General features: G+C 40.4%; 1 protein-coding gene across 1 annotated transcript in view; it reads right to left on the bottom strand.

Moving 5' to 3' along the window:
* Positions 1 to 3,993: 3,993 nt before the first annotated feature.
* Positions 3,994 to 25,901, bottom strand: part of LOC126354238 (uncharacterized) — a 648,883-nt gene continuing 626,975 nt past the window's right edge. The window contains exons 6-8 of the mRNA XM_050003736.1: positions 23,292 to 23,380; positions 22,919 to 23,129; positions 3,994 to 8,970 (exon numbers count right to left, since the gene is read on the bottom strand). Of these exons, the coding sequence (XP_049859693.1) occupies positions 8,494 to 8,970; positions 22,919 to 23,129; positions 23,292 to 23,380 (777 nt within the window). The 3' untranslated portion in view covers positions 3,994 to 8,493. The remainder of the gene's footprint in view (positions 8,971 to 22,918; positions 23,130 to 23,291; positions 23,381 to 25,901) is intronic.

Genomic DNA, 25,901 nt, shown 5'->3' on the forward strand with positions numbered 1-25,901 from the left:
CACATATCCATCAGCACATACACAGTGCCTGTCTACCGGCGCCTTCCCACTTGCAAATCCTGGAATCTTTATTTTATGTGTTTACAAAATATGACAGTATACATGTGATGTGTTATGAAAGAACCCGTAACCACTGGAGACAGTGCTACAAGTTCCTCCAAAAAATTAAAACACAACACACACACAAATGCCATACTCACAAATGTAAATGCAACTGATGATAGAGATTGAAACCTTTGAAACACATCGTGGAGATAAATAAACAGTGACTGGTAACAGTAAACTTGTCATTTCATTTAACATAATTTTTCATTGAACAGCCTCCAATGTTTCAGTCAAATGATTGTATATAACATGTTATGTGACAATAAAGATTCTATACTATAACAATTTCGTATGCAACTTCTGTTTCTACTTCAGTGGATATGAGTGACTTGTCACTGCGACAAATACACATCTGCCTTTCCTGTTAGCCCATCCATTCAATATACACTTCGATTTGACCCTGATAATGTCACTGCCATCAATTTTGGGGTTTATCCAGCTTTACATGTAGTAGTATATGAGCTTCAAAGATTTTTAGGACTACTTCAAACTGTGAGACTCTTTTTGTGAATGCTTCAGAAGTTGATTACAAAGCTTTGAATTGATTCATATGACGGGGCATTTCTTCTTTTACTAATACTTCAGGGTCTCCTCTTCACGGATTATAAAAATTATGGGCATTAAGCAGCAGTACCTTATAGACTGCTATCACTCCAGAAGTGTCAGACAGGATTTTCATCTATTGTGCCAGTATTCCCTGAAAGAAGTATAATGCAAGGTCATGTAGTGAATAGAATATACATTTTAAAAATATAATCACTCAAGAAACTTATGTGCACTTTGAATTTCGGAATGACCATCACAAGGAAATGTCCCAATTACAGTTTCATATTCGACAGCGACTTTTCTTTGTCATGCGCTATTGAAACAGTAAAATAAGATTTAATGTCAGAATCACATGTCTTTGAAACAAGTACAGCCTGGTGCAGGACCACCTAACCTACAAAACTTCAGAGAGACTAAAAAAACTTCTGCAGTGACAGTTTATTAGCATCTTGGTGTGGCTGTTGAGACGGAGTCTAGTAGTTTTCAGCAGCAAACACAATTTTCATGGGGGCATATCTGACAATTGAGTCAGCTTGGAAACACTGGGAAGCATGCAGACCAAAATCTCAGATTGAGGCATTGTGCTGTCAGAGCAGATGACATCATAACAAGGGCTACTTCTGCATAATTTCCAATCCTCTCTATTTTTTATCCAGCGAACACTGGTTGCTCAGCTGTGCAGCAAATAGTTATGTAAGTTTCCAAACTACCTCTGAAACTAATTATTATTTTGGGGTAACATCAGCACTTATACATCACAGGTGCCTACCTTTGAGATGTTAACATGCCACCATGATTTTTTACCTCTCCTGGTCTTTCAAAGATGTGTAAGATAAGATAAACTAAGCCTCATCTCCTTGGAGATGTATCAAGTTCGAACTACTTTTCCTATTTTCATTCACTAATGTAGTATGGCACTGCATTTTGGGGTACCTTGTCATTGGGGAACAGTGTTCATTGCACAGAAGTGTATAGTGGAGATATTATGGGGTATTTACTACATGCATATTTGTACACTTATAACATTTATTCCATTATGAAGTCTGTTGTCAATAATCAATCACAATTCAAAGACAACAATAACATTCATTATTATAATACAAGAAGGTATGACTTACATTACCCATTCCACAGCCTCAGTGAGGCACATGGAAGGAGTAAGGTTTCAGCCATAAAATCTTTGACTCCTTTCCCAGAGAGGTGAGGAGTTCAACAGACAATAAAATTGACTTCAAACACAAACTTAAATATTATCTGCTTGAAAACTACTTCTACTCCTTGTATCATAAATGCAAAAATGACTTGTTCCATAGCATAACAACATGGTCTATGGAGCATGAAAATAGCTTAAGTTTCTCTATGCTTGCAGAGTGATCTCCATATCACAGCTGGCACCATAACACTGTCATAACCACGAAGTTTTAATTTTCAAGTTCTCTGCAATAAATTATTAAAGGTCTGGTGCAACATGTTCTGTCTCAAACCACACAAATGCTTTATAAACGACAGAGAGATTAAAAATTTTTCCATTGACACTGTTTATTTGTTGTTATTATAGCCAAAAATGTATTATGTTGGTGCATATGTTCATAGCATTTTTGTTTTGTATGTTCGTATTCCAGTTGTTTATTTATTTATTGTCATTTTTATTTCACAATTGCTGTTTGAGTTTATATATTATATTTGAAGATAGTGAGTGGAATTGCAAACACTAGAAAATGGACTGCCAAATCAAGAAATCAAAACATTTATGATTTAGTCTTCTGTCTGAGTACAATAATGGGGTGATGCTAGAGGCGGCACCCAGAAAGATTTGCGCCGTGTATGAGATAAGCACCTGCAGGAAAGCAGTTTTCTTGTTTTAAGAAGGGTAGTTTTGACATTAGGGGCTCTGCACGTTCAGGAAGACTTTCAAAGTTAGATGAAGATTGTTCAAATACATTAATCCACCATGATCCACATCAATGTACTCGAGAACTGGCAAATATGATGAACTGTGATCATTCCGCAATCGTCCAACAATTACATGCAATGGGGAAGGTTCAAGAATCGGGTGTATTTGTACTGTATGCTCTAAGTCAAAATCACAAAAATCAGCAGGTTGTCATTTGTCAACCTCTGCTTGCTCAACATCAACTGGCTTGTGAACAACACCAACCATTCCCATCCTGTATCATTTCTGGTGAAGAGGAATGGTGTTTTTATGATAATATAAGGAAAAGAAAGGAATGGTTGAGCACAAACAAAGACCTACGCCCACTCACAAAAGATAATGTTATGCATTGGATGGAACAGTGGCAGTGTGGTGTACTAAAAATTGATTCCCCGAGGTGCAATCATCACTTCTGACATTTATTGCCAACAACTGAGACATCTCACAGACACAATATAAGAACCATGACCAGGAGGACTGCATGAAGTGAAGCTACTCCATGATAATGTCCTCCTGCATCCTGCTGGACAACACAGTACAGGAGCTTGGAAGTCATTGTGCACCCACATTATTCATCTCATCTTGGCCCCTCAGATTTTCATCTTTCCGTTCTATATCAAACAGCCTCCAAGGAACTTCCTTTCTGGGTGAAAATGCACTCTGAAAATGGCTCAATGTGTTCTTTGCATCAAAATCACTTGATTTCCAGAGTCACAGAAGTGGGAAGTTACTTCACAGTTGGCAGACTACTATAAACAATGAAGGAGAATGGACTATAGATGACTAAAGCCTCTGTTGTGTGAATCTGTTATGTTTATTATTTATGGAAAACTCGACAGACTTAAGCACCAACCCAATAGTAATGAAAAACAATTGCTGAGCAACTGTGGCTCTTGAAATTCAGTTTTGATTAATAAATATGTGTCATAGCAACTGCTAACAGATACAATTTGTTCATATTGTGCTTAGATTGTTATTGATGCAACTTGTTTAAAGATGAAAAATTATGGCAATAAAATTGACTAAACAGTTTGTTCTTCTATAATCTAACAATGAGGATGGCTTGCAATGGTTAAGACTTGTATTCAGAACATGCGGCTTTTACTCACTGTCAGCTACACTGATATAGATTCTCCATTGCGTCCCTACTTCCTTCTCCCCTTGTACTCTAACTGATCTAGTGGTATGTCTAAAATCTCTTCAAGACTGGTTTTCTTTTCTCTTAGCTATTTTCTCTTAGCTAATAACATACTAGAAATTCAAAGTGGGAAATGTGGACTTGTTTCAGAAGTTTGTCATTCCAACCTCATGTGCATGTAATTTCTCTGACTATAATTTAATATTTTACAAGTACTAAGGTAGTATTTTGGTAGGTTGATGTGGTTGTGGACAGAAGATATATACACAGGTTTAACATTTAGGTCTTATTTTATTAACAGCAGCTTGATGGAAAATAAAATTAACATATAACTGACAAGGTATAGAAAAGAAAAACATGGCACTATAAAATTTAAATGTTGCTGCTATATTCTCAATGTACAGACATTTGTGTATACAAATAAGTATATTCATGCATGTCCAGTAACACATTCAAGCAACTAACACAGATATTCATATAAAAGCGTGAAAGCAAAAATATCTATAACCACATATCACACACCCAACAAGTACGTGGGTGTGTTCCACAACAAGTGCACTCGTCCACACACACACACACACACACACACACACACACACACACACACACACACACACACACGGGTAAGAGAGGAACACAAAATAAAGAGGGTCCAGGGCCATATACCCTCCTCTCGATTCACACTCACACAAGAATATACAAACCCATGCTGGCTTGAGCATACACACATCAATATTTACATGTCTATTTCATTCAACAATACATAATTACACTGAAAACACTGGGCATGAAGTATATACAAGGCACTTTCATTCTCTGTATAAAAATTCAACTTTCACACATAACACATTATCAAACTATAAAGATTAACAGATTCCACGATTGTCAGCTTTAACATATTTGACAACAGAGATCTTTGCTTAAAGTATAATTAACATCTCTTTTAACATTAACATTTTCATTAAACAATACCATGATTACAGAAAGAATATTTTAATTATGGTACGATACTATAGTTACTCACTTCATTTAACAAAATACAGGTTTTAAAATATGCATTATACTTTTATTTGTAACATGGTTTAGATCTGGATTCATATATTTTTGCAAGTTTTTATATAGGTAAAACTATGCACTCTTAGCAACAAAATCCAATGGCCTCTTTCTGTTACAGAAATCTGTACTTAGGAACACGAATGTGCAATTGTGAGGTAATCTGAAATTTTTGTATGTGAACCGTGTCTCGACAGAAAGAACTAAATCGGGAAATAGGCATCTGGCACATAAGCTATAAATTCAATCTTTCAGAAACATATTTACCTGGCACAAAGTATGGCACAATTCAGTTACTTGATTTGATAATAAGGTGGACAAGTTTACAATATCACATCTGATGCTTTGTTGTCATAGGTGTCAGAATAATGAAGCAAATAGAGATATATTTTTACAGCTTCTTGATGTTATTCTTTCATAATCATGCATATGATTATTAATATTTAAGAAGAGTGTGTATTTGATGCAATTCATAGTTCTTAGTTATTTAATTCGTATGTAAATCAAATATTTACTTTTGCATATTACACCACTTTCACTGTTGGTCAAACTATGTGTTTATGGATGGTGAAAGAAATGAAAAAAACAAGGAAGAAAAGAAAATGAACACCGTATTGTAAGTACGGAATATAAAATAATAACAGGAGGCTTATTTTGATTGACATACTTATTTTTATACAATAAACTACAACATACAAGAGAGGACCAGTTGTATAGAATTTCTACACATTTCTTTGGACTGCATTTACTAACAGTGACAGGTACCAGATTTTAATATTCTTACACCAGATAAATTTTGCATACAAGTTTTTAAATCAAACTGCATCTCCTCAATATTACCACATTAATGTAAAAATACCTTCCTTCTCACAGACTTCACATAGCTTCTGTAAATCCATTATAAACGGTAATGACCATTACCAGCTCCATGTTAGGTCATAATGTACTACAATAAAGCTCTTCCTTGAATATTGGAAGTTAAAAATTTCTTCAAACATTACGACCACATAAGGGGACAAAATTACATCATGTTTGTTTTTAGGAACATTTTGACAATGCTAACGGACTGTATCTCATCTCTCATCTCTACTGACTAGTAAATATGAAAGTTATGCAATTTTTTTTTGAAAAACTATGGAAATAGAGCAATGCAAAATTATTGACAATTCAATTAGACAATGCCGATATCCAACACGCTTCACATACTTCAAAATACTATTTTATGGCAACTTTCTGACCAGTTGATGATGACAAAACAGCTTTTCTAGATATAATGTACATTTACTTGTTTTCCATAGCATGTAACATTATTTGCTCTGTGCTGTCAGCCCTGCCTGTATTTAGATTATCACTGAGCAAAATAATATAGTTGTTCACATTAAGAGACAGTTCCACATTAACAGACAGTTCAGGTGAATGGTGCAGGATGGCACAAAAAATTCTGAACCCAAAGGTTTCATTCAATTTTCTGGTCTCTATAATGGAAACAGTTTGTTTAAGTTACTCTGATACTACAATACGTGTCTGAAAAGTCATCCTAAATGGAGGCACAGAACTTTTCATACAGGTGGCTGTAAATGATACCTTGTAGTTGAAATGTAGTAAAAGTAAGTACCTCAGTTTCTAGCTAATTCACTTTCACTGTAAACGTGGCACACTTTTCAACAGAAATGAGGAAAAAGTGTTAAAGTGGAAGCATGTTTCTCATTTATTGAAATGGAAACAGTGAGATTATACAACAAGACAGGTCTGACAAGTTTACTTGAAGGGTCTCCATTGAAATTTGAATGTTCCATCACTTTACTCATCAAACATTTTGTACTACTGTTAATTTATGCAAATATACAAGAGTATGGCAAAATCTCTCACATATAGACAGAATTTGCTATTTTGTTCCCGAATTACACCATAAAGAAAATATTGTCGATAAAATTTCCTGACAAGGTCTGTTTCCACCATAATAATGAGGACAATGACAGGTGGAAAACGCAGAAAAAACAACTTAACAAATGGTTATGATTGCAAGATAAAAAGCATAGTTTCTGGATTATTTTTATCCAAACTGGACAAAATTGGGACAAAACAATGTTCATAATGAATGTGGTCTTCATAAACACCAAAACTGCAATGTTTCTGTGTGTAAAAGTTTGTGGAATTTGTACATTTATGCAATATGTAACTTGATACTCATGAGAACAGTTAAAGCTAATCACACAGAAATGGTTCATCATTTCATGTGTCACCCTGTGAGGTACAACGGGACATATCAGTTGCATACATTGTCTTTGTTATGTGGCAGCCACATGATTGTCGTTGTACAAATGAAGGTAAATGAGCAATTCCCACATAATAAGGCCATAAATGGAGTTATATGCATGTACTTGTTTGAATAATATTCAGCGACTTTATGTCCTACTTTGTGTTAGACACTGAAATTATGATTTCTATTTATCCTTTTCATTAGAAATTAACCATGGAGCATGATGAGAAACTGTTGACAAATACGTCCACATCCAGCATAAAATTGCAAATCTGTATAGTGACTGCACACAATTTCTTTTTTAAAATAAATAATATGTTTTAGCCAATGCAGAATATTTGCTGGTACTGAAATGAGAAGATCTTAAGAGCTGCAAGACTCCACTCAGAAAATTTCCACTAAAATAAGTGAGAAAGACAAAGTCACTACAAATAACGTCAGATACACCAGCTGGACCCATATCTCATATAATTTATAGCTGAAAATGTGTCACAGGAAAAATATAATCTTTCTTTCAGCACTGTAGATGTCTGTGGTAAAATTCACGGAATGGTTTAAAACTCATGTCTGAATCAATCTGGTACATTTCCTAACAAATTCCCTGTGTGTTTACTGAGGCACTTCCACAACAGATAACTTCACATCATTCCACAATTAACTAATGATGTAAGGAAATTTAGTTAATCAGTTAATTTGTATGTTCTCATATAAAAATCTGTAGCACCATTCTCACCCCCAGAATATATGAAGTATGAAGAATGAGACAAAAGAATACGCTTTGTTTTCAAATGAGATAATGAAAACATCCCTCTGTCAAAATTTGAGACATTATCACAGCAGTCTTAAAGGACAGGCAAGCTACAGCTAATTGAAAAATACACATATGGAGAAGCACATTCTCAAAACGTGAAATGGCTAACACGACACACACTGCACAACACCTTTTCTGGTGTCCTCAATGGATCGTCAATCACTTTTAGTGACTTCTTCTGCAAATGTCAAATTATTTTAGTTCAGTTGTGCAGTGTTCTATTATCAGTTTGTTTTATCTCTTAAATGTACAATATTTCTTAATATAGAGTAATCTTGTATCACAGCACCTAGTACACACATGCAGTTCAGAAGCTCTGCAGTAAACTTTGTGCACAAATGCCAATTGAAAACACTACACTGACACAGCCAACACATAAAAGCTGTCATTTTCTGGCCCAACAACATTTCTTTTACAAATGTGAACCACAACATAAAATATCTCATTTGAAACCCTCATTTCCTTCAATCCTTCTTGTTTTAACACAAGTATTGCAAACCAGTGATACCATGACACCACTACAATATGGAAAAGTACATTTTACGTCAAGCACCATGAATGCTGTATGGCTTTTATTATCACTTCAAGCCTGCATATCCACTTCAAAATAGTGTGACAGATAGTAACAGACAGTTAAGCTGGATAAATCATTCCTTTGTCCGTTGTTGAAACTTGGGAGGATTGTCTTCATGAAACTGATCTGGTGCTGACCACCGTCTTTTCCTAGGATGTGATTGTTGTTGATGTAGTTGCTGAATGTGTTGTTGCTGGTGTTGCTGTTGCTGCTGCTGCTGCTGCTGGTGTTGTTGTTGTTGTTGTTGCTGCTGCTGCTGTTGTTGCTGCTGGTGTTGTTGCTGCTGCTGTCTCTGCTGCAACTGCTGCTGCAGTTGCATTTGTTGTTGATGGTGTTGCTGCTGCTGCTGCTGCTGCTGATGCTGTTGCTGCTTCTTATGTTGCTGGGAATGGTGTGGCGGGCTCCGTGGTGTTAGAGATATGCAAACATCTCCAACTTGAAGACGATGACATTTGAGCCCGTAACGCTGCATAGTTCTCTCTGGAGAACACGATGCCCAACCTTGTCCGTATACAAAGAATGGTTGCTCCACTGGGCATTCGTACTCAACCTGCAGATAAAAGATACACTACTTCAGCATACACATACAGTGGAAGTTGTTGCTGGTATGTTAGCTTCACAAACTATGAAATCAACATGGTGGCTGCTTGGTTTACTTCTGTCAACCAGTCACAGCACAGGATACGTAACATAGTTAGCTAATCACAGTACAGGACACATGACTCAGGTTGTGATTAAATTTGGACCTAATATCACAACTTAAATTGGTGAGAGTGACACTAGCATGAGTTAAATTACTATGCTCTCTGCACTCTGACTGCCAACACCAGCAAACCGAGCAGCCGCCATGCCAGTATCAGTGTTGGTAAAGGTAATACACCATATCTGCTGGTTTACATATTAATTCTTGTGTATTAAAAAATATGCAGTTTCAGTGATATATCGCATTGCAGATCTATTCAAAATGCATCATTTTTTGTATGCTTTGTTGTGCTAAAGTGGAAGGAACTGCTATGCTGGCATTTAAAACTGGTAACTTAAATTAACATACTGTATAAGAAAACTTTTGTTAGAGAAATGCCACATAGTAAAAGAAATATAACAACCAAGCAAATTTATTTCTATTTAATTCAAATACAACACTTTCCCAAAAAATTGGCATTAAAATGGATGTTTCACATAATCTTACTGTCTAATTGGTTTGCCTCTGCACTTTCTACTAATGAAGCAACTTTTAATGCAGTTTCAAAGTGGCAAAATTCCACTGACTATTCTTCTAAATTTTTTACAATCTCACCAACCACACATTTTACCACGCACCACTGGGGATTTGATGTGGGCGGGGTGTGGTTTTGAGAGATGAATGCGGATTCAATTGATATCAGCTGTCCACTGAAAAATTTATCTGAATAAGTCCATACAAAATAATTACATATAAAAACTCTACTGCTGTACAAGATACCGTATCAAAATATTATGAGAACTAATTTTCCTATTTTACATTTTCCTGGTGCAGGCTCCTGGGCAGCGTGCAAAGACCTTAAGCAATCAGCTTTTTCATTGATATCGACTACTCACTGTGGGTGCATGTCATGTGCTTGAATGTAAACCAGCCACAAACCACTTCACATGTGGGACAGTGATCAACTGACCTAGCCAAGAGTGGATGCATGCACAGAAACAGTACACTGAGGCACTGCCTGCTAACATTGTAAGTTAACCCATTCTCACCTACTATAGTAATGGGCTTCATATAATTTTACTATTTATTTTGTAGGTCACTTCGTTTTCGTGACTGCAAAGACTGTGTGAGGGCCTGGTATTTTTCCTACTAGCGTTCTCCCACAAAGAAGACGAAATATCTTAAAGCAAAATGGTATTTACATTTTACGACTTCTGGACAAAAAAGGCTTCACTGTGCATAAATAAAAGCGTAAATAAATAAACGTTTCAAATACAACTGTGAAAATTCAGATCTGTTTCGAAAGAAAAATAATTTTCATGTTATTTGTTAGATGTGTTTGTAAGTATACGTCTTCTCAAGCGGATAATAGTGTTGATGTTCCCTATTGTGGCGAGTTAACCACACGACCTTTGTCAAGACCATCCACTATGAACTTTGCTTTGGTCATTAATAAACTCTACTGCCATTGCTCATTCCTGCATTCTGTTACTGTATTTTGATTTTCTTGTAAAAAGGATGGTTCCTCATAACCTAATTTGTGCTATTTGGGTGGCGAACTGTACAACAGTCAACACTCACAGTACACGCAACTATGACACAGATGCGACGTGAGGTCGAGACTCACTCCAGGAGCAAAATGGTAGGGGTGCTACGGTAAACTCGCTTGTCACGAGTGGTTAACTGAGACAAGAAAATCGCTAGTTGAAAAGGGCCTTAATTGCAGCCCTGGTACCTGTTCAAAGCAAAAGAATATAGTTAGTTAGTTACGTGCTCCATTGATCAATAGCACGGTAAAACCGTTATGATGTGGAACGTGACAAATGCACAAGAAATGCGCACAGGAAACAAGTTTTTTTTTTTTTTTTTTTTTTAAACATTGTAGTGTTATACCTAGATATTTCTATTATCTATCCCATTCCCTTAAATGGCACAAAATGCATATATTATTTCTCCAGATTTATTTACTCATATTCAAGAATTCATCTATGGGAGAGGAGTTGTCAATGAGGTATGATTTCAATCTGTGTTTGAAACTATTACTGGTATCTGTCAGATATTTTATTTCATCTGGTAATTCAGCAAAAAGTTTTATAGCTGCAAATTTTACCCCTTTCTGTGCCAAAGATAGGTTAAGGAAAGGATAGTTTAGATCTTTCTTTTTTCTGATATTGTAATCATGAATGTCGCTGTTGATTTTAAACTGGTCCATGTTGCTGAGAAAAAATTTCATTACTGAGTAGATGTACTGTGAAGTAGTTGTAAGAATTCCTAACCTATTAAACGGATGCCTACAAGATGTGCAACTATGAATCCCACACATTATTCTAACTACTTTCTTTTGAGCAGCAAATACCTTTTGCCTAAGTGTTGAGTTGCCCCAGAATATTATCCCGAATGACATCAGAGAGTGGAAGTATTCAAAGTATGTTAGCTTACTAATTTCTACATCTTCAAAATTGGCAATTATTCTGATTGCTAAAGTTGCTGAAACTCGTCGCTTTAGGAGATCCAAAATATGATTTTTCCAATTAAGATTCTCGTCTATATGTACACCCAAAAACTTAGTATGCTCTACCCTGGCTACTGACTTCTTTTGCTGTGTTATGTTTATTGAAGGAAATATACTTTTTTCAGCAGAAAATTGGATGTACTGTGTTTTTTCAAAGTTCAGAGCCAGCCCATTCGCAGAAAACCAATTAATAACTTTTTCAAATACTTTATTTGCATAATTTTCTATCGGACTTTCTTTTACTGGATTAATAATTATGCTTGTATCATCAGCAAACAGTGTCAGTTCAGGAGATCCTCAGATTATCTGACTGCCAGTATGTGTTCGTTCATTACCCAGGGTGCATGTGTAACTGTGTACAAGAAGGTTTCAGTATCACAAACGCATGGTCTGAAAAGTGGAACGCATGGCAAAATCATAACATGCCTTGCATCACACAAAGGCCACCTGGTTTTGACCTACCACGCAAAACGTGGTCCACTCTAAAGAGGATTAGAACTCGTCATGACAGATGTGCTTACTCCCTGTATAAATGGGGTAAAATACCATCCCCTCAGTGTGACTGCGGAGAAAGTCAGACCACCAGCCACATTGTTGAAGAGTGTTCCTCAAGAGCCTATAATGGGAGCCCCCACGACTTCCTGCTCGCAACTCCAGAGTTGATATATTATATTAATAGACTTGATGTTTGTTTGTAGTCCGTAAACTTTGTTATATTAGTAATGTTGGTTTGCAATTATTAACGTTTGTTATATTAATGATTTGTCTGTTTGTTTCTTATGTGCCTGTATTGCCATACAATAAATAATAAATAAGTGTCAGTTCAGCATATTGTTTCACATATGGAGGGAGGTCATTCACATATATCAAGAACAGGAGGAGACCCATGATCGAACCTTGTTGAACACCTGATGTAATTTCACCCCAGTTAGATGAAATGGCAAACTCCTTTTAATCACTTGAAGCTACCTGTTCTGTAGATATGACTTAAATCACTCGAGGGAAACTAGCTGGCTTCATGAGTACATGCGATGGAAGTAGGAGTGAGGTCAGCTGAAATCTCTGGCGCTAGTTTTTACGCTGCCGGCGCGGCGTTATTGGCTACACGCGAAATAGCGATGACGCGGCAAAAGGCTTGCGGTGGGCCAGGAAACCCGCGGGTCAGCTTGCGCCGCGCGACCTTGAGAGGCGCGCCGCAGCCAGCGGAGGTCGCCGCAAGGCCGCCATTACCTTACTGGCGTGCACCCGCGCCAGCGTGGCTAGTGGCGTAACGGGGAGAAAAAGGTGTCGCTCTCCTGTCTTCGCTTCCACTATTTCGAATATACTCGCCGTCATATTCTCCCCTTCTACACTGTGTGTGAGCTTCACGCTGCTCTTCAGTGAAGGCACATCGTCCGCCAGTAGCAAAAAAATGGTTCAAATGGCTCTGAGCACTATGGGACTCCGAGGTCATCAGTCCCCTAGAACTTAGAACTACTGAAACCTAACTAACCTAAGGACATCACACACATCCATGCCCGAGGCAGGATTCGAACCTGCGACCGTAGCGGTCGCGCGGCTCCAGACTGAAGCACCTAGAACCGCTCGGCCATTCCGGCCGGCCCGCCAATAGCAATGCAGATCCTTACTGACCAATCGTATTTCTTCTACCGACGGTTCCAATCGCTTGTCGGAACTGAGCAGGCGATGAAACATCTGTCCTCTTGTATTTGCAGCACTAGAAAACTGATATTTCAGCTATAAATAGTATCTGATTCATAAGATGTACGACACAAATTGTGAAGTGTACGTTTAGTTTTCTTTGTCGTTTATTTGCTTTTTCTGTGTTATAAACGCCGTAAACCAAAATCCTAATATCTTTTATGTGACCCATTTGGAGTCAACTCTTACATTCATCCGTAGCTCGTCAGTATTCTGCAGTCGTGACTCACTAAACTGACTTTAATATTCTTTGTGTACTCCAATTTGCTCAGTGTGTTGTAGATTGCTTGCTTTCTTTTTCTTATTTAGAAATGAGTGAAGAGACTAATCCTGGTGCATAAAGGGATTCGAATGCGACTCTCATCACAACAAAACGAATGAATTATCCCTGTGGCCGTTATCTGAGCTCTGCTTCCGTGGAAGCACAGAATGCGGGCGTAGCATGGCAGCCCTTCGGGCGGGATAGAGGCAGCGCTTTATTCCCTCGCACCGCTCCTCACACTACGTTCTCGTTTGTTTACAGTTGCGGTCGACTGCCGCGATATACTGCCCGCACACTATCAGTGTATGCAAAAATAATGTAATTATTATGGAAAATAAACAGTTCAGCCACTTTGTTCCCTAACACAGCACAGGCTCCATTGTCCAGACTGTGATATCTCTCAGGCGATCTTCTGAAGATCCTTTCATCTATTTCGACGTCAGGTGTTCACACACAGTAGTATGTCGTATATCTGTTTATTGATTAACAGTTTTATATAACAGCACGAGCTATGCTATATGGTCTGGAAATTGTTTTGTGATTTATTCTATTATTGTTTATTTCAGTTTTTGTACTTGAAAATGGCCTAAGGCCAGAATCTGGATCGTACAACAATAAAATAAAAATTATTATAGTCAAATGGCGGCAGTATATAAAAAAGGGAGGTTTTGCAGATTTTCAGAGGTCGGAGAGCGTGTGCGGAAGTAAATATGCTACTTGGCCGAAAACTTCGATTTTTGCGGGTTTCTGCCGAGCCGACTGCGGCGGCAAAGGAAGCGAGCAAAAACGTGGAGGGATGTGTAGCTTACCTGCCCTCGAGCCAGTAATTTTCCTGTCAGTTACGTTTTGGCTGCCTGAAACTGCAGCGCTTCGAAAACGCAGTTCCAGTCAATTAAAGACTGATAAAAAACTACTTAAGGTGCAGTGTGGGTGAAAGCAGGCCCTCTATCTTGTCGATTACGATACAGCAGCTAAACCTGATTTCAATTACTTAATCGATAAGTTTGCTTCGCTAAAAGAAGGGAATGCAAAGTAAAATTGTAATAAAAACCCAGTTCCTGGAAAGGCATATTTTCCCAGCTCTCAATTCTAGCCCGTTTTATTTCTAATTAACAATTCATGCAGGAGCAAATAAAAGCTGTTCTTTATTATACTTCATACTAAAACAAACGTACAGTAGGTACCATAGCCAACAAGATATCGATTTTGTTTTACTTTCAATTGTTTCAGTTCATAGAATTTATTTACTGCTGTTACACTCTTAATTTATTGTGTGCAATATTTTTCATCGATATGGTTTTGCTAGATTTGCAAAAACTCTGTAGAAAAATTGCAGAAACATCGTTTTATTGGGGAGGGGGCGGGGGGCAGTCCAGCCAGGGGGGCAGGGTTTTTAAGATTTTCTCAGTACAGCTTCGGATGAATATCTAAGCGATATGGTAAGACGGCAGACGCATTTGAAAAATATGGCCAAGGATATGATAACGGTTTGAACGTGAAAAGGAAAAATATAGGAGTTCAAGACGAATTAAAGACCTTAATCCTTGAGGAATTATTGTTCCATGTAGAGCTAATTCGTTTGACTTTGTGAACGATGGAGCCTGATGCCACCAAATTTTTCAGTACCCTGCTAGACGTCTAGTTTCTTTTCTGCATACACCTACTGATGGGATTTTTAAGAAAAAATTACTTAATCTGAGTGTAAAACTTCTCAGAGATACCCACTGGGAGAACCAAATAGATGCCTTGGAGCCTCTCAGACACTTGAATGAACACGTGTATGATGCTGTTTATGAAACTACTGAAAATTCTAAAGTAAAACAGAACAAACGGTGTAGCAAGAAAGATAGAAGAATTCATATTTATTTGTTGTACAGTGGTCTCGTGTAAAATTACGTTTAGGATGAAACAGGTTAGCCAAAGTCTCCAGAAATTTACTATCAATATACTGAATGTTGTAGATGTAGGTGAAACTGATGGCAGTTTTTTGAAAAGTATGATATCAGACTAGAGATTTAACAGCACATGCCAGTTTGTTTTCCTATTTAGTTGCATACATAAAAATGTTGATCATTTTTAACAATTTTCAGCTACTCTCGTGACAAATTTAACTACTTAATGTTTTCTTCATATGTAACACAGGACTTTTTGTATTTTTGTATTTTTTGTATTTTTCTCCCACTTTTTACGATGGGAATGACATAATTTTTGAATTATAGAATTTAAATGTTCCATTCTTAAACTAAAAAAATACCAGATATTGTATATTATTATTATTCTTTCTGTTGTTGTTGTGGTCTTCAGTCCTGAGACTGGTTTGATGCAGCTCCCCATGCTACTCTATCCTGTGCGCAAGCTTCTTCATCTCCCAGTACCTACAGCAACCTACATCCTTCAGAATCTGCTTAGTGTATTCATCTCTTGGTCTCCCTCTACGATTTTTACCCTCCACACTCGCTGCCCTCCAATACTAAATTGGTGATACCTTGATGCCTCAGAACATCTCCTACCAACCGATACCTTCTTCTAGTCAAGTTGTGCCACAAACTCCTCTTCTCCCTAATTCTATTCAATACCTCTTCGTTAGTTATGTGATCTACCCATCTGATCTTCAGCATTCTTCTGCAGCACCAAATTTCGAAAACTTCTATTCTCTTCTTGTCCAAACTATTTATCGTCCATGTTTCTCTTCCATACATGGCTCACTTCATACTAAAACTTTCAGAAACGAACTTCCTGACACTAAAATCTAAACTCGATGTTAACAAATTTCTCTTCTTCAGAAACGCTTTGCTTGCCATTGCCAGTCTACATTTTATATCCTCTCTACTTCGACCATCATCAGTTATTTTGCTCCCCAAATAGCAAAACTCCTTTACTGCTTTAAGTGTCTCATTTCCTAATCTAATTCCCTCAGCATCACCCGACTTAATTCGACTACATTCCATTATACTCGTTTTGCTTTTGTTGATGTTCGTCTCATATCCTGCTTTCAAGACACTGTCCATTCCGTTCAACAGCTTTCCAAAATCCTTTGCTGTCGCTGACAGAATTACAATGTCATCGGCGAACCTCAAAGTTTTTATTTCTTCTCCATGGATTTTAATACCTAATCCGAATTTTGCTTTTGTTTCCTTTACCCCTTTTTAATTTTTGCTAGAAAAATACATCTTTCTGCTTCCAGTAAAAACTTTTAAGAACCGCAGGAATTACCTTAAGCAGTTTCTTCTTTTAATATATAATACCGGAAGGAGATTCAGAAAGGTATTTCTGCTACAGAAGAATGTCTGTGTCATACAACTTCAAAAAATAAATAAATAAGTAAATAAATTTCCACGTTCATTAAATTAGCAAGTATTTTTAAAAGTCTTGCCAAGATCAGGAAAGGCAACTATTGGCTGAGGGAATGGGGACGGAGCAAAGTGTAGCTTTTGTGAAAAAATGTGAGCTCTATCTGCAACAGCATTGAAGCACTATGCCTCGTCGACGTGTTTATCGTCATCGTCGCCAACGCATGCCAGTTTGTAAATGACTGCATAGTCTTTTATTCTTAATGGACCAATTTTTTCCGTGGATGTCGAGTTAATTTTTCACTTGATGTTGCAACTGGAGCAGCCGGCAGTGGGTGGTTTACACTCGCAATTGTCCACTGTGAGAACGCATCGCTACCTGCTTTGGAATCATTCACCGACCGAGATGTCATCGCCTACAAGACATGGCACTGTGGAATCGAGCCGAAGACACAGAGTAGACCTAGTTTTGTTTATAGTAATATGTATTTTACTTTGCATACCCGGTCATGTAGAAAAGTTTCTAATGATGAAAAAATACATGTATGGATTAAAGGACTAGGTATACTTGCTGAGAATGTAAATGGTGATATTACTTTGTATTACAATTATTAATAAAGTGTTATCCTTATATGTATGTGTACGGAATTGAGCCGCATCGTTAACACTCGTAGGTGCTTAACTTTTTCATCAGTCAGTGTAGCTACTGTAGCGCATCATCCACATACTCCTATTTTGTAACAAGACGTCAATGGAGGTTCAGAGTGCGACAATGTCAAGTGTAGACTCTGGCAGCGGTTTCTGAATATCGTGAAGAGAAGAGAGAGAGAGAGAATGAGAGAGAGAGAGAGAGAGAGATGTGTTGGCGGCAGCAGCTGGGCGCAGTACCGAGACTATTTCAAGTGGGCAGATCCGCTATTATGTTTATTTTATGGACGGCGCGAGATTTCTTTTGTTTTCGGCCCGGCCGCGGACGGAATTAGACGCAGCCGTCTGTGGCGGCAGAGGCGGCGCTCCTCGCCATGGCTCAAACGCTTGCCTGTCTGCCTGCCCATCCATGGCCGCCAGGTGGCGTGCGGGAGGCCGTCTTTGATCACACGGAACTCGAGAGTGAACGCGGACGTGCAGCTGCTCGGGTTTTGTGACGTCACAACGTTGAATTTCACGTTGCGCATCATTCCCATCCGAGAACGGGTATCAGACGCAACAAAGAGGAATATCATCAGTGAGATGCCAGATTGCCTTCTACGCCACAAATACACTACTGGCCATTAAAATTGCTACACCGAGAAGAAATGCAGATGGTAAGTGGGTATTCATTCGACAAATAAATATGTTATACTAGAACTGACATGGGACTACATTTTCACGCAATTTCGGTGCATAGATCCTGAGAAATCAGTACCGAAAACAACCACCTCTGGCCATAATAACGGCCTTGATACGCCTGGGTATTGCGTCAAACAGAGCTTGGATGGCGTGCACAGGTACAGCTGCCCATGCAGCTTCAACGCGATATCACAGTTCATCAAGAGTACTGTCTGGCGTATTGTGACGAGCCAGTTGCTCGGCCACCACTGACCAGACGTTTCCAAGTGGAGAGAGATCTGGAGAATGTGCTGGCCAGGACAGCAGTCGAACATTTTCTGTATCCAAAAAGGCCCGTACAGGACCTGCAACATGTGGTCGCGCATTATCCTGCTGAAATGTAGGGTTTCGCAGGGATCGAATGAAGGGTAGAGCCAGAGGTCGCAACACATCTGAACTGTAACGTCCACTGTTCAAACTGCCGTCAATGCGTACAAAAATAGAGGTCCCGCCCTGTAGGCTGTGATGACAGTCGCCAAACAGGACTCCCTACTGGCCAAAACACAGGTAGCTTGCAGAGAACGCGTCTAGGCCTCTCAAGAAAAACAGCAGCGGACCTATCATGAGAAACACAGAGCTCCCTGCAAGAGCAGCCAGTTAGCAGACGACGAGATCTGGAGGGAACCGGCAAGTAAGACTGCAGTGAATCTTACTCAGTGTGGGACGGGCTTAACGGGTGTGTATTTCCTCTCTGTTTATGGGCTTGTTTACAAGTATTTATTTACCTATCGTCACTGCAGTAACAAAAAACAAAACTAAAAAGGTTCTAATGGCTCTAAGGCTCTAAGCACTATGGGACAACATCTGAGGTCATCAGTTCCCTAGAACTACTTAAACCTAACTAACCTAAGGACACAAAACACATCCATGCCCGAGGCAGGATTCGAACCTGCGACCGTAGCAGCAGCGCGGTTCCGGACTGAAGCGTCTAGAACCGCTCGGCCACACAGTATTTGGTTGTTTTTACTTTTTAACTTATGTGCTATGAATATGTGCCGTTTCAAAGCGATGGGACATTGAGGGTGTTTCGAAAGGAAGTTGTTTTCGGTTCGATTTGTAATAATAAAACAAAGGGGAACGAGATACCCGCGGTTATAGGCTTTCATATTGGCATTTTCTTGTTAAGAAGTCTGCCGTTTAAAGTCACTGGTGCTTTCCAGATTTATCAACAACGCGTCGTTTTTTGTACAATTCGCTATAATTAACTGACAGGTAACGACACATTTGCCGTTAAACCCTGTGTGGCATTGCAAGGTAAAAGACATGGCCAGCAGGCTGTTTAAAAAAAATTCTCATATATTCCGTCAGGAGGTAGTATCGGTCAAAACTAGAAGTGAAAGTTCGTATAGTTATGTCTGGAAATCAACACCTGTTGAGATTTGGGCCAATCTGTCCTATCATTCCCATCTGTCTGTTACGTAGAAGCACACACTATAAGTAGTGTTCCATGTGATTACCATCGATTCTGAGACATCCTCCACCCCTTCTTTGCAGTGATTCGCGCTCTCTTTCAATACACCTGGCGCCATTGAGATGGTGCCACACGCGTTTGACACATTTCCCTGTAGCGTATGCAGTCTGTCGATGAGTCAGGCATCCACCAAAGCCTTAGCCAGAAATCCAACGGATTCAGTTCCGGTGAATAGGGAGATTACGCTTCCAAACCTCCTCGACCAATACACCGCCCATGAAACGTTCCGGTGATATACTGTCGCACTATCTGTAGAAAATGGAGTGGAGACACGTAACGTGTCAATCACAGTCATTCTTGTTCAGCAAGAGTGACGTTCTCCAATAGCGTTGGTAATTCATCACTCACAAATCCTTGAAAGACAGCGCCTGTTAATCCTCTTGGTAACGTGTACAACCGTCACCAGTAAAGCAGCACATGTCTCAGTATATATTGCATTCCGGACATATGTAATAATTTTTCTTCTAATTTTAGCAACACTCCGTCCTGTCAGAATATGTGACACTTTTTTTATACACTTTGTATATATTTACATAACAATTGTTTACTGCGCTGTAGCGTAGTCGCCAGTTACCAGCTAAAAGGTTGCGGGGTGCCGTCCTCCTTTCTGCAAATACTATTTTATGCATTGGCTGTTTTCTAAATCTTTAATTTAATAGGACCTTGCGTGTAGACCCATATTTATAAGGGCTCTCCCTACAGGAGTAACTGATTGTTTTCTTAGACGTGGCAAGGGACACGGGCCATCAACTGCGCGAAATTGTAGTCTACTCGTTGATTCCCTAAAAATTCAGTACTGTGAACGCTACCGAGAGAACAACATGGCTAGTGGGTCAAAAATGGGAACAAATGTGCATTTTATGGGAGGGATTGTAAAGCATCATATGTAGCGTTCCTGTACCAATAATGCGCTGCGCAGTCCATGGATGCGTGCAATCCCTCTGCTCATCTTCGAAAATCACCAACAGAGGTAAAACACAGCTATTTTACTCTTATTCCCTTTCGTAAACAAACTGTTAGTTTGTGCGTCTGAGGTAGCCCACATATGCCGTAAGAGAGAGCTGTGCTAGCAGTTAAGGCAGAGGTGCACGCTCTGTATGATATAGACTGTAAACGTGCTGCAAACGCACTTGTGCCGCACCTGTCTTATTTCAAGCTGAGAAACACGTACTGTATGAGGACGATTCAACATTCTGCAGGCTCCTCCTGCTCCAGAAACACAACCGCTACTCCCCCCGCCACAAAACTCACATCTAACGACCAAGAGGTGCTTTTAAAAGCTACCTCAGGGGAGAATTTTTTACTGTCATCTGATAACATTAATACTGTTCACAAGCTTTCAATGTCCTGATGATTTCTTCATCTGTCAAAGAAGAATGCAATAATTCCGGTTCAGAATAAGGCAATACACGAGCATGAGCTATTTTATAAATGAATGGAAGAACAGGTAGATAATAGATAGTAAATTGGGTACATGATGGGCAGACAAAAAGAAAAGGAACAAAAATGAAGCAATACTAAAAAATAGGAAACAACAAGGAAGGCAGAGAAATTTTCAAGTATTATGTGATCTGACGACTTGGTCTATATACATGGTGGTCAGAAAGTGTGTGAAATGCTTGTAGGGATGTTACACGGCAGGTTGTACTGAGACATAAATATTAAGAAAGAAATTCGATACGTTGCTCCGTTTCCGAGTTATTTGGCATAGAATTTAGCCAATCGGGGCGTCGCGCGCTCACATTCAAGCGGCCCCCAGGGGCGGTGTTGCCCAACGAGTGCCTTTGTCTCGTTAGCTGAAACTTGAATTTACGCGCGCGACGATCTGATTGGCTAACTTCAATGCTAAATAACTCGGACACGGCGCAAGATATCGAATTTCTTTCTTAACATTTGTGTCTCAGTACAACCTGCCCTGTAACATCCATACAAGCATTTCACACATTTTCTGACTATATATATATATATATATATATATATATATATATATATATATATATATATATATATATATATATATATATAATGCAGAGTGTATGTATGTATTCCTGGCATCTCATCTCAAATCCCTGGGTCAATTCCTCCAAATCTAGCATAGAAAGAGCAGTATCAGGACAACGAGGTTATAACCTCCTAGCTCCAGGAGTGGAGATACATTATAACAGTTTCCTGCAAAACAGCATGTTGTGGGAGTAGTATCGGCTGCTTTATTGATCTGTTTTTCAGGGTCTAAAAATGTGAGTGGCCACAGCCGGGCGAGGGTTGCGATGGACAGAGGAGAGGATGGAGAGAAGGAAGGAATTGGAGGGAATGTACAGAAAGAGTGGGGTAGGAAGGAATGAACAGGGGGAGGAAGAAAAGAGGGGCAGGGGGAAGGGAGAGGGGAGAGTGAGAGAGATAAAGAAGGGGAGGAGGGAGTAAACGGGCAGAGAGTGGGGAGGAGGCGTGTTTTGCAGGTAGTATCTGCATGCCTCGTTGGGGCAACAAGTGTGGATAGGCAGGGCTGAGCAGATAGAGGTGAGAGCAGATGGATAGTGGCAGAGTGTGGAGGATGAGGGGGACAGAAATGGGAGGAGGTGATGGAGAGTGAGGCTGAAGGTTACTGACAGTTTGGGCAGACAGAGAAGGGGGTGTGATGGACAGACAGGAGGGAGGACGCAAGTGTAAGTCTTAGAGAAGCAGTTTGCAGGTTGGAAGCGGATGAGTGGAGGGAGAGATGGGCAGGGAGAGTGGGGAGGAAGATATGTTCAGAGAGAGGGGGATAACGAGACTGGCAGAGAGAGAGACAGGGAGAGGCAAGAGGAGGAGGTGAAAAGACAGAGGAAGTAGCGAAGAGAGAAATGGACAGATAGTGGTGGGAGGCTGAGGTAGACAGAGGGAGGTGGACACAGAGAGGGGCAAGGCAGGGAAGTGATGGACAGAGAGGGGGGAAGAGGCAGGTGTAAGAGAAGCAGTGGGCAGGCTGGATGAGAGGAGGTAGAGATGGACTAGGAGAGGGGAAGGAGGATTTGGACAGGGAGAGTGGGGAGGAACATGTTCGGAGAGAGGGAGCGAATGAGGTGGGCAGAGAGGGAGAGACAGGGAGAGACAAGAGGAGGAGGTGGAAAGACAGAGGAAGTTGTGAAGAGAGAAATGGATTGACGTAAAGAGACAGAGGGCGGAAGAGGTGGACGCATGTGACCCCCCCCTGCAGCCGGCAGTGAGAGACGCACCTGCGTGCGGACCTCGCCGTAGCTGAGTGTGAGCGTGGCGCGGGCGGGCGCGGCGGGCGGCGCGTCTGCGATCCGCACCACGGTGCTGGGGTCTAGGCGCAGCTCGGCGTGCCGGTCCGCGCACGCCACGAAGTCCTCGGTGCGCATGTCCTCGACGCGCCGCAGCTCGCCCGTCGCCAGCTGGATCAGCGAGCCGCGCGTGAAGTTGCAGCGCGCCGACGGCGGCGACGCCGCGGGCCGGGGGGCGGCGGGGGCAGCGCCGGCGGGCGAGCGCGGCGGCGCGGGGGCGGTGGGGGCGGGCGCCGGCTGCGGCTTGTGCGCCGGCGGCGGGGGCGGCAGCGGCGGCGCCGGCGCCGGCGCGGGGGCCGGCGGCGAGGCGGCGGCGCTCGTCACCGTCGACGACGGCGGGCTGGGCCGCGTCAGGATGCGGTGCTTCAGCGAGCCCTCCTTGCCGCTAGGAACCTGCCAAACGCCGGCGCTCGCTTACGTGCTGCTCACACTTACACCCTCTCGTACAGCGAGCGCATTGGAGTTGTAACGGTCCAAGACCGTGAAACGTAAGTGGTTATTGAGGAGGGGGTGAGACAGTGTTAAAACAAGTGAGAGTCAAGTACAAATCGTTTAGACAACTTGTACAGTAAGTAATTACAACAGAAAAAGAAAATACACCACACATGCACAATTCGACGAAAAACGTAATTAAAAGGCATACACAACGACCAATCACAAAAATAAGCAAATAGGCAAATTCTTAACTGTTGCTTTGCCGATGACATGCTGTCTACCATAAAACACATAAAAACAAGGCGACCTCTAGAAATCGATTTTCACAAGTAATTTTGTTTCAGGACATAAGATACAACCATGGATAAGGTATCATATTTGACAAAAAAAAAAAAAAAAAAAAAGACTATACCCTCAGAAGACCTCACAAACTGTCGAAACAAGTTTGCTGATGTTTGGTTTGTTCGGTCATCAGCGCCCGTACAAAGTCCCTATTTTTCCACAGTCCAATTTTTTCACACAATCTAATCTAGCCACTGTCACGAATGATGATGGTGAAATAATTAGGACAACACAAACACCCAGGCCCCGGGCAGACAAAATCCCCAACCCGCCTGGGAATCGAAACCGGGACCCCGTGATGCAGAGGTAGTAATGCTAGCCATTAGACCACGAGCTCCGAGCGAACATGTTTGGGTAAAACGAAAACGAAATAGTTCTTGAAAGACAGCACAGTCGCCGCTGACTGTATAAAATATTTATTGTTACTATTGCAATTTCGCCCTAATGGCCATTTTCAAGTAACACTGCAAAGTTACATTCTGTCAGGATATAAAACTATCTGACATGACTACATATCGTCGTCAAAATGCAGCCTTTTGACTGTGAGAGTCCCACAACATCTGATGAGTACGACACTTATTACATTGTAATATGTTGTTAAATATATACTGGACTGTCGATGTCACCATCGTTCTAATAATCTAATCGCCGGACATCTGGGTCAAAATCGAATTATTTTCTTGGGCACACACATTCAGTATACACGTTTTTAACCTGAACTCCATCGAGCGAGGTGGCGCAGTGGTTAGCACACTGGACTCGCATTCGGAAGGACGACGGTTAAATCCCGCGACCGGCCATCGTGATTTAGATTTTCCATGATTTCCCTAAATCTCTTCAGGCAAATGCCGGGACGGTTCCTTTGAAAAGGGCACGGCCGACTTCCTTCCCTAATCCGATGAGACCGATGACCTCGCAGTTTGGTCTCCTCCCCCATCACAACCCAACCCAACCCTGAACTCCCAAACAGTTACCAAAAACTACTTTAAGCAATACCAAATTTTACCAGTTTGTCGGTGGAGGACCCCAACACTCCCTTTTTTAAAGCGATATACTATTTCCCCCCACCCCCCTCGACCGACTTCTAGAACCGCGCCTGGGTGTTTTCGTGCCGGAATGATTGGAAAACTTAATCTCTGAAGACAGCACATCTTCCAAATCAAGCGCTTAATTACAAAAAAGGAATTAATTCCATACAATCCCAAGCTAGAGAACTAAAGCAAACGATAAAGACAGTTTAAAAAAAAAGGAATGTTTTTCTCCGAATAATAGTTCTGAACAAAAAGTCAGACATGTAGTAAGCATTCTTGAGAGTTGACTCACAGCGACGGCAAGGGAAAAATATCTTTGACGTTGCCCTAAACATTTCTAAATAATTACGAAACAAGCCCATTCAAGTTATCCAGTGAGAAATGTAAGAACTTTCCTAGACTATACTTTAAATAGAATGTGACTTACTGCAGAACTGTGTCTTTAACTAACTAGTTAGCGAAACAACACTTGCTCTACCAGTGCCAGCTTTACTGGCATACGTACATTTGTACAGTAAACAGGAAGGCAAACGACATAGTTTCCTAACTCAGATTATAAACTGAGATGCAATTTTGTCATACGATGACATGATGGAGACCGTGGCTGTTGTTTGAAGACAAATGTTGATGGTGTTAATGGTGTTGTATGTATCAAAACATGTGCTGTGTGGTAGAAATCTTCTCAGTGACAAATTTAAAGTGTTCAGTGAGAAAAATCTACGTGTGCTACAATAAGAATCCAGTGGAAATGTATTCACATCTGTTGGACGAATGTTATGAAAACAAACACTGCAAATGGATACTTCACGACAGTTAATCTGTAAAAAAACACACCACATGTCATAAAGAAAGCGTGTAAACCGTCTGAGGATGAATCACAACGATTCGAAACCGGTAACGATACCCTTTGAATAAAGGAACTGAAAGTAAATTTGTGGCTGGCTGCTGTCCCAACACCATCAACATTTGTCTATAAACTAAGATACTGAAGAAGGCTTTAAGAAAGTGGACCCCTTCCTCCCATAATAGTTGATCTAAATTGCATCCCTGAGACCCCAGTGAAGTCGAGTGGTAGAAACAAACATTACGTAAATTCAGCCAAGAAG

This window comes from Schistocerca gregaria, chromosome 3 (assembly GCF_023897955.1).
Source record: "Schistocerca gregaria isolate iqSchGreg1 chromosome 3, iqSchGreg1.2, whole genome shotgun sequence".
Taxonomy (NCBI): Eukaryota; Metazoa; Arthropoda; class Insecta; order Orthoptera; family Acrididae; genus Schistocerca; species Schistocerca gregaria.